Source organism: Sardina pilchardus, chromosome 19, assembly GCF_963854185.1.
Source record: "Sardina pilchardus chromosome 19, fSarPil1.1, whole genome shotgun sequence".
Classification (NCBI taxonomy): domain Eukaryota; kingdom Metazoa; phylum Chordata; class Actinopteri; order Clupeiformes; family Clupeidae; genus Sardina; species Sardina pilchardus.
Genome location: NC_085012.1, coordinates 13,888,042 through 13,898,041, shown reverse-complemented (window position 1 = coordinate 13,898,041; position 10,000 = coordinate 13,888,042). Strand labels below are relative to the sequence as shown.

The following is a 10,000-nucleotide window of genomic DNA, read 5'->3' as shown; positions in this document are numbered from 1 at the left end:
TAGTAGCCTAGGGGAAATAGCAAAGTAACGCCTTTGTATCAGAATCTTTAACACACACACACACACACACACACACACACACACACACACACACACACACACACACACACACACACACACACACACACACACACGCATGCACTTCCATCTGTGTGCTGACTTACAATACTTCACACCACCCTACAGTATATGTGCTGTACACACAAACACACACACAGACATTTCACATTAACACACATGCGCACACACACTGCCAAAAAATGACACATATGAACACATACATCTCACTACCCTACGAGTACATATGAACATGCACACATACATACACACATTCACACAAACACACACACACACACTCACACTCACACATACTGCACACACACACACACTGCATTATGCAATGGCAACACATCTCACTATCAACATACTGACATCTCAATATGGTATGATGAAACACACATACATCCGCATGCCCGTCAGGCAAACACACAGCTGGCTAAGATTTGGTGTGTGTGTGTGTGTGTGTGTGTGTGTGTGTGTGTGTGTGTGTGTGTGTGTGTGTGTGTGTGTGTGTGTGTGTGTGTGTGTGTGTGTGTGTGTGTGTGTGAGTGCGAGTGCGAGTGCGAGTGTGTGCGTGTGCGTGTGCGTGTGCGTGTGCGTGTGCGTGTGCGTGTGTGTGTGTACTGTGTGTACATAAGGCCTAAGGCTGAGGTGGCCATACCCTCCATTCCTGATAAGATTGCACCAGCTCCCAGAATCTCCATTTTAGCTGCGTATGTGTGTGACTGTGTGTGTGTGTGTCTGTGTGAGTATGAGCAATGATGTGTGCATGAGCACCGCCGGTGCCTGTGTGTGTGTGTGTGTGGGTTTGTGTGTGGGTATGTATATGGGTGTGTACCTGTGTGTGTGTGTGTGTGTATGTGTGTGTGTGTGTGTGTGTGTGTATGTGTGTGTGTGTATGTGTGTGTGTGTGTGTGTGTGTGTGTGTGTGTTAGTGAGAGAGAGAGAGAGAGACACACACAGGCAGTGTTTCCCCCCGAGCCTCTGCTGTTAGGGCTATCAGTGGGGCAATCTTATTAGGACCGGCCACCTGCAGAATCACTCCCTCTCTCTCTCTCTCTCTCTCTGTCTCTCTCTCTCTCTCTCTCTCTCTCTCTCTCTCTCTCTCAGACAGTCTCTTTTTTTCTTTCTGTCTTTTGCTCTGCCTTTCATTCTCCATCTGTCTCCTTTCTCATATCTCTTTCCATCTATCTGTCTTGCACACAGACACACCCACACAGACGCGCACACACACACTAACACACACACACACACCCACCCACACACACACACACACACACACACTGATACAGGTTTGACGTACGGTACCTTGCGAGTTGTCAGAGATGATGGTAGTAGTGGAGGGTGTGGGGGTTGAAGTGAGAGCATCTAGATGGAAGAAATAAAGACATACATAAGAAGAGCCGAATGGAGGAGAGGGGAGGAAATGACAAGAGCCTGATCTCACGTCTGCCTGTCTGTCTGTCTGTCTGTCTGTCTGTCTGCCTGTCTGCCTGTCTGTCTGTCTGTCTGTCTGTCTGTCTGTCTGTCTGTCTGTCTGTCTGTCTGTCTGTCTGTCTGCCTGTCTGCCTGTCTGTCTGTCTGATTGAGGAAGAGAAAAGACCCCATCACCATCTAACCTTAATCACTCAACAATGACAAGAGCCTAATCTTACATCTGTCGGTCTGTCTGTCTGTCTGTCTGCCTACCTACCTGCCTGTCTGTCTGTCTGTCTGTCTATCTGTCAGTCTGTCTATCTGTCAGTCTGTCTGTCTGTCTGCTTGCCTACCTGTCTGTCTGTCTGTCTTTCTGTCTGTCTGTCTAAGGAAGAGAAAAGATCCCATCAATGACAAGGAAATATCAAGAGCCTAATATTACATCTGTTTGTCTGTCTGTCTGTCTGTCTGTCTGTCTGCCTGTCTGCCTGCCTGTCTACCTGTCTGTCTGCCTGTCTGACTGAGGAACAGAAAAGACACCATCACCATCTAACCTTAATCACTCAACAATGACAAGAGCCTAATCTTACATCTGTCTGTCTGTCTGTCTGTCTGTCTGCCTACCTACCTGTCTGTCTGTCTATCTGTCGGTCTGTCTGTCTGTCTGTCTGTCTGCTTGCCTACCTGTCTGTCTGTCTGTCTGTCTAAGGAAGAGAAAAGATCCCATCAATGACAAGGAAATATCAAGAGCCTAATATTACATCTGTTTGTCTGACTGTCTGTCTGTCTGCCTGTCTGCCTGCCTGTCTACCTGTCTGTATGTCTGCCAACCTGTTTGTCTGTCTGCCTGTCTGTTTGACTGAGGAAGAGAAAAGACCCCATCACCATCTAACCTTAATCACTCAACAATGACAAGAGCCTAATCTCACATTTGTCTGTGTGTCGCCTGCCTGCCTGCCTGAGTGTCTGCTTGCCTGTCTGTCTGTCTGTCTGTCTGCCTGACTGAGGAAGAGAAAAGACCCCATCACCATCTCACCTGACCTTAATCACTCACTTCATACCAACACAAAAGAGAACCTGCAGTCAATTATTTCACCGCATTCGACAACAAATGTCTGCTTTTCACAAAGGTTTGAAAATTTGACACGTATTTATATATTTTTCATGGATTACATTCTAAGGATTTTTTTATGGATTCCATGTATATTTAAAGCTACATCAAATAAGAACCGTGAAGGTGAGTGTTCTTGTTAAAGATGTACCGTATTACACAAACACGATGGCAGGGGCTGGTGTGTGTGTGAGTGTGTGTGTGTGTGTGTGTGTGTGTGTGTGTGTGTACGTGTGTTACGCAGCTCAGAGCCTCCCTGTAGGCGAACATCCCACACACTCGGGGTGCCGCCTCATGTGAGGGTGGGTGTGAAAATTTCAAAGCCTACCCGCCTCCTGACACAAACAGACACACACTCACACACACACACTCAGGCACACACTGATGCACACAGACATAAACACATACGCGCATATACACTCTCCCTCTCACGCTCTCTTTTTCTTTCTCTCTCTCTCTCTCGCTCACTCACACACACACACACACACACATATTCACTCACACAGCACACACACACACACACACACACACACACACACACACACACACACACATTCACACACACACAAAATCAGTCTACTGCACTCACTTCACTTTACTTCAAGGACAATTTCACCCTACGAGTGTGTTGAGTGAGAATCAGTGTGAGACCTTGACTTTGTTGACAATGACAGTGGGCTCTATGGGCTACTATTCACTCCATCCTCTGCACACCCTCTCCACTGTGCCCAAACACACACATATTCACATTAATGTACTGTATCCACACATACACTCACAAGCACACGCGCACACACACACATTCACATTCATATTATACTATACCAGAACACAGAAATCTGCTCACACCGACACAAGCAACACACCTACAGTACATACACACATACATACACACACCCACCCACACATACACACACACACACACACACACACACACACACACACACACACACACACACTAACACACACTAACATTAACATTAATCTAGTGTACCAGGAAACAGCACAATGCTCACAGGTACATCCACTCTCGACTCTAGTTTACTGCATAAGAACACGGCGCTCCGGTAACGATCGATAATGTACTAACTTTGTACTTGTGTTTATGTATGTATAAGTCTATATCATATGTCTATATGGTATTGATTCAATCTCTGTTAGTGATTGCTGCCTGCAAGCCAGATTACCCCTCAGGGACATAGTGTCTACTCAACACTATTATACTCCACACACACACACACACACACACACACACACACACACACACACACACCTTCATTCAACAGTATACTTCTATTACAGTAAATCAATCAGAGGCATCATTGCACCTGTGGGGTGCAAAAGCACCACTCAGAGAGACTCAGATTGGGTGGAAACACATGCTGCACTCCGTCAAGTAGAACAGTCACACACACACACACACACACACACACGCAAACAAGCACACACGCACGCACGCAGCTCACGTCTGTCCTCAGGGCTGGTCACACACACATATCTGTACAACACTCTAAACCTCCAGACTTAATCACAGACAGGCAGCTCTGTTGTCAGTGACCCACTCAAACAGAGCCTTGCACCATTCTAATGCATTCACACTCACACACCCACGTCCTGTGAGTCTTTTCCCTCAGCACAAGCACGGCCCAGAGAGAGCCATGGCCGAGTCAAAGGGAAGGAGTCAGCTGGACTGGGTCAGGTCAGACTTTACAGAGTTCAGACGGGGTTTCACTGGGTTAAGAGAAACAAGGGAATAGAGAAAGAGAGGGAGAAGAAGGAGAGAGGAAGGGATAGAGAGGGGAGAGACAAAGGTAGAGAGAGGGCTGGGTGTCGGGGGTCGTGGATGATGAACCGTGCGTCAGCAGCGTGTGGTTCTCCTCAGTGGAGGACTGAATGAGACACGGAGACACAGCCTCACTCCCATCTCTCCTCTGCTTCTCTCCCCTTCCACGTGCGCATGCGTGCGTGCACGCACACACACACACACACACACACACACACACACACACACACACACACACACACACACACACACACACGCAAACACACACACACACACACACACACACACACACAAACATACACACACACACACACACACACACACACACACACACACACACACACACACACACACACACACACACACACACACACGCAAACACACACACACACACACACACACACACACACACAAACATACACACACACACACACACACACACACACACACACACACACACACACACACACACACACACACACACAAGTGGAAACGCACACTTAAATATGCACACACTTGCACACACACCACACACACACGTAGATCCGTACACACACACATACACACACACACACACACACCTAGTACGTGCAACCACACACCCAGATATGCACACACACGCACACACACACATTTTTACACCTCCCTGCTTGAGCCCGTGGAGATAATGGAACTGTTTTAGTATTTACCGAATGGAATGATTAGAGCTGTCACAGGAAGACGAGCGGCAACAACGCGTGATGATAATGGGGACGAGAGAGAGAGAGAGAGAGAGAGAGAGAGAGAGAGAGAGAGAGAGGGAGAGAGAGAGAGAGGGGGGAGGGAGAGAGAGAGAGAGAGAGAGAGAGAGAGGGGGGGAGAGGGGGAGAGAGAGGGAGAGAGAGAGAGAGAGAGAGAGAGAGGGAGTGCACCGTACCACACTAGGGAGGAGAGAGGAGAGGGAGGAAAAGCAGGTGATGCACAGAGCTACGGCGGAGGAGTGCAGAGCCCACTGTGTCATAAGAATGGGCCTATCAGTCCATTTCCTCGACGCGGTGGCGAACGCGGCACGGCGCGGCTCGACGCGGCACGGCACTCTGTTTGGGCGGAGATAGCCGGCCGGGCCCCTCGCTGGGGGAACAGGCGCAGCGGGGCGAAATTGGCTGGCTGTCTCCGTTCCTTTATTGTCTGGGCTCCATCAAAAGATCCCTGCTGGAGCCCAAACACTTCGCCACTAATGATAAAACATCAAGGACAACATAATGCTGCGGAATGGGGGTGTTGCTGCAAGATGCTTCTGATGGCCATGTTTTTTTTTTCGGTTGTCCCTGTCTCTTTCTCTCTCTCTCTCTCTCTCTCTCTTTCTCCCACTCTCTCTCTCATCTCTCGCTCTCTCTCTCTGTATTTCTCTTCCCTCATCCCTCATCTTTTTCTTTCTCTCTCTCTCTCTCTCTCTCTGTAAACGTGCATTGGAAATGTCAGAGGCTCATGACAGAGCTTGAGGATGCAGAGGAGGTGCCCAACACAAAGGTCTCAATAGGATGTGGCATGCATAATAGTCTAGCAAACAGGAATTTGCCATGGGTAATTTGCAGGCTGGATAAAGCTTGGCACCACCAAAAAAAGAGATAAATAAATAAATAAATGGGCAACAAAAATTCTAAATAAGCCCAGGAATATGAGTGAATGGGCATTCAATGTTTCCAGCTCTGCTGTGGTCCTGTACAGACACTCTTCACACGCGCACACACATACACACACACACACACACACACACACAAACACACACACACACACACACACATACACACACACCAACACACACACACACACACACACACACACACACACACACACACACACACACACACACACACACACACACACACACACACACCGATCGAGACACACACACACACACACACACACACACACACACACACACACACACACACACACACACACACACACACACAGCTAGAGAGGGAGATGAGAGTAACACAGCCATCAGAGCAGAGACTGGGGATGTAGCACTTAAAGCGGCTATGGGCCTGGTAATAACGGCGGCTGGCTTCCTTTAGTGCTATCAGAGTTGTATGAAAACAGAACAGCTCTTTGGTGTTTTATTCATCGTGTTACTCATCCTCTCTGTCCTCTGCATTATTCCTTTTCATTCACACACATGATTGACACCAATTATTTCAACAGTCTCCACAGAACTTCCATTCTCTGCAGGGGGGGAGGAGGAGAGGGACTCTCTCTCTCACACACACACACACACACACACACACACACACACACACACACATGGGAGGAGGAGAGGGGGAGATGTTCAGCTAAACGCCTGGCGCTGGTTCCTCAGAGGCGTTGTCGTCTCTCGAGTGAGAGGAAGAGGAAAAGGAAAAGGAGGAGGAGGAGGAGGAGGAGGAGCATTCGGGGACTGACGTCTGTATTCTGCTGGCTGCCTCCCCAGTGCTGGACTGCTGATGTGGACGTCATGAGGGCATCGGCAGAGGTATTGTTCTCGTGCCAGTGGGTGCGGTGTGCCATTGGTATGGGCACTCATGAATACACAACACCACCACAGCCCAGCCACAGCGCCACCTATGGGCACTCATGAATACACAACACCAGCACAGCACCACCTATGGGCACTCATGAATACACAACACCACCACAGCGCCACCTATGGGCACTCATGAATACACAACACCACCACAGCGCCACCTATGGGCACTCATGAATACACAACACCACCACAGCCCAGCCACATCACCACCTATGGGTAGTCATGAATACGTAGTGAAACCACAGCGCCACCTATGGGTAGTCATCATGAACACACATCACCAACACAGTGCCACCTACTGGCACTCAAACATACACAGTATAATCACAGCGGCATCTATTGGCAATCGTACACAACTCCACTACAGCACCACCTGGGCACTCCAGAATACACATCACCACCACAGCGCCACCTATGGGCACTCCTGACTACACATCGCCACCACAGCCCCACCTATGGGCACTCAGAATACTCATCACCACCACAGCGCCACCTGTGGGCAGCTGGCCATGCCACGTGTCTGATTCAGCCCAGAGCTGCATCAGAACCAGATCAGTTCTGCTTTATCCTGGTCTAGGGCAGAACCGCTGGTGTGTGGGTCGGGCTTTTGGATTCAGGGACAGCGGTAGCAGCAGCAGCGGCGGTAGCAGTGGTAGCAGCGGTAGCAGCGGTAGCAGCAGCGGCAGCAGCGGTAGCAGCAGCGGCGGCGATAATGACAGCGGTGAGCGTGAATCCTCCACTCCGCCGCTCGCCTTCTCCTCAGGACAAAGCACAAGGACACGGCGAAATTGGCTCAGGCTTTTGAGAAAGGGCTGGACGCACCAATCAGCTGCTGCCGCACAGAAAGACACAGAAGGGAGGGGAGGGTAGGGGAGGACAGTCTCTGAGGCAGGGCGAGGTGTGTGTGGGTGGGATATGTGTGTGTGTGTGTGTGTGTGTGTGTGTGTGTGTGTGTGTGTGTGTGTGTGTGTGTGTGTGTGTGTGTGTGTGTGCATGTGTGTGAGACTGTGCACGTGTGTGTGCGTGTGTGTGTGTGCACGTGTGTGTTTGCGCGTGTGTGTGTGTGTGTGTGTGTGTGTGTGTGTGTGTGTGAGAGTGTGTGTGTGTGTGGGGGGGGGGGGGGGGGCGGAGAGTGGCGGAGGTGGGGAGGGGGGTGTCCCATCCCAAATCTTGCCATGTGATTCATTCCCGTGAGCAGAAAAAAACTAGTAGTGGCACACAGCAACAGTCTGAAATTACTTGAAAGGGCGTGAAGTGTGTGTGTGTGTGTGTGTATGTGTGTGTGTGTGTGTGTGTGTGTCTGTGTCTGTGTCTCTCTCTCTGTGTGAGTGTGTGTGTGTGTGTGTGTGTGTGTGTGTGTGTGCGCGTGCGTGTGTGTGTGCCTGTGTGTGTGTATTGTCAGCTCTGGAGGTGAAGAGGAGGGGGAAATCACATTTCTGAAGAGCCAGTCCTGCTGGGACACTCTTGAGGCGCTGGCAGCTCAGGAGGTGATGAGAGCGCAATATGGCCACAGAAAAGTGCAGGTGATTTTCCCTTATAGTGGCTGCCTCCGACAGACGGTGCCGTGAACCATAAAGATGTGTCTCAGTCCAGGGGCATGAGTGTGTGTGTGTGTGTGTGTGTGTGTGTGTGTTCCGTGTGAGTGTGTCTGTATGTGCATAATTCTGTGTGTGTGTGTGTGTGTGTGTGTGTGTGTGTGTGTGTGTGTGTGTGTGTGTGTGTGTGTGTGTGTATAGATGTGTCTGTGTGCCTCAGTCAGAGCCGGCTTGTCAGCTTTGGGGTTATACTTTTGCAGAGAATACGACCATATCTAGCCACAACCAATCAGCCTTAAGATGGCCATTTAATAACTCTGGTGGCTAATCAATGGTGAGGCAACTATTTCCCTGACCAGAGAACCTGATTTATTTTCCCTCTCTTCTTTCTCTCTCTGTCCTGGTGAGAGCTCACTGACAATCTCACTCTGCTGAGAAGGATGTGCTGCAGCCTTTGATATCTTTGGTATCTTCAGCTTCTTGACAATTACATGGAGTAGGCTTTATTTTTTTGAGAGCCTTGAGTTTTTGAAGAAGTTTCTGAAGAAAGCTTTTGAGCATTTTAAGACCATTATTTTCAACAATAATTTTTAGACCTTGATGAAACAGAAAAATCTACATGTACAGATGCCATGGACACCCAAGTACCCAAGGAAGGCTAGTTGTGTAGCTTTCTCTGAAGAATATACAACAGGACATCTTTCAGCTGCACAAACAAAACAGCAAAAAGGGTGTAAAAATAATGAATTAGCCATTCACAACATTAAAAATGTATACGTTTGTTCTCTGTCAAAAACACAGGCGATTTTTCAATGATTCTAAGCCTTTTACCAGTAGTGAATATTTCTTCTAAAATGGGCCATATGCTGTGCCATATGTCTTCAGTATCTTTTTTATATGAACATTGAGTTAGTTGTGCAGAAAACACACTTGACTTCTTATTTATTTTTCACCACATGCATTATCCATTGGAATGAGAGGCTAATTTTGCTATTGTGTCTTTGAATGTTAGACAGTCTTCAAATGTTACATGTCCAGGTCGTATGTCTAATATTTTCATATTACAAGTGTACAATCCATACCACTTCACTGTAAGAAGAAACTACAGGAGAAACTGCTGCACCTTCTTCCAGAAGACAAAAGTGAGCAGGGATATACCAATCCTTCCCCACGTGATTCACTTTCTTCGTTCAAATGGCATGATCACAAAACTAAGATACTGTAAGCTAGCTAAACTAAGATAAGCTAAGCTTCAGCCTTTCCTCTTATGAAAAAGCACTAATAGTAATCGTAAACTGTTTTATGGCAAAATGTTATAGAATTTTATAGTACAGGAATATCAAGGTATTTTGGAATATATAAGACTTCTGTAGGAACACTAGAGGGTAAGGATATTAGATAAGGATAGGCTATTATAGAAGTATTACATACTGTACACATCATAAAAGTAATATAAACTACCACAGAATTCTTACTATAGCCTCTTTTTCATACAGGTTCTTATGGGTTCTTTAGCTTAGAAGCTGCTGCGGGCTCACAATAAAATA

General features: G+C 48.0%; 1 protein-coding gene across 3 annotated transcripts in view; it reads right to left on the bottom strand.

The window, feature by feature from the left end:
• Positions 1-10,000, bottom strand: part of cadm1b (cell adhesion molecule 1b) — a 221,184-nt gene that overhangs the window by 29,318 nt on the left and 181,866 nt on the right. For 2 of the 3 annotated variants that reach the window (XM_062521189.1, XM_062521188.1), the window contains one exon: positions 1,369-1,428. The exons of the other annotated variant lie outside the window; for it this stretch is intronic. In XM_062521189.1, coding sequence (XP_062377173.1) covers positions 1,369-1,428 — 60 coding nt within the window. The remainder of the gene's footprint in view (positions 1-1,368; positions 1,429-10,000) is intronic. 3 annotated transcript variants of the gene reach the window in all.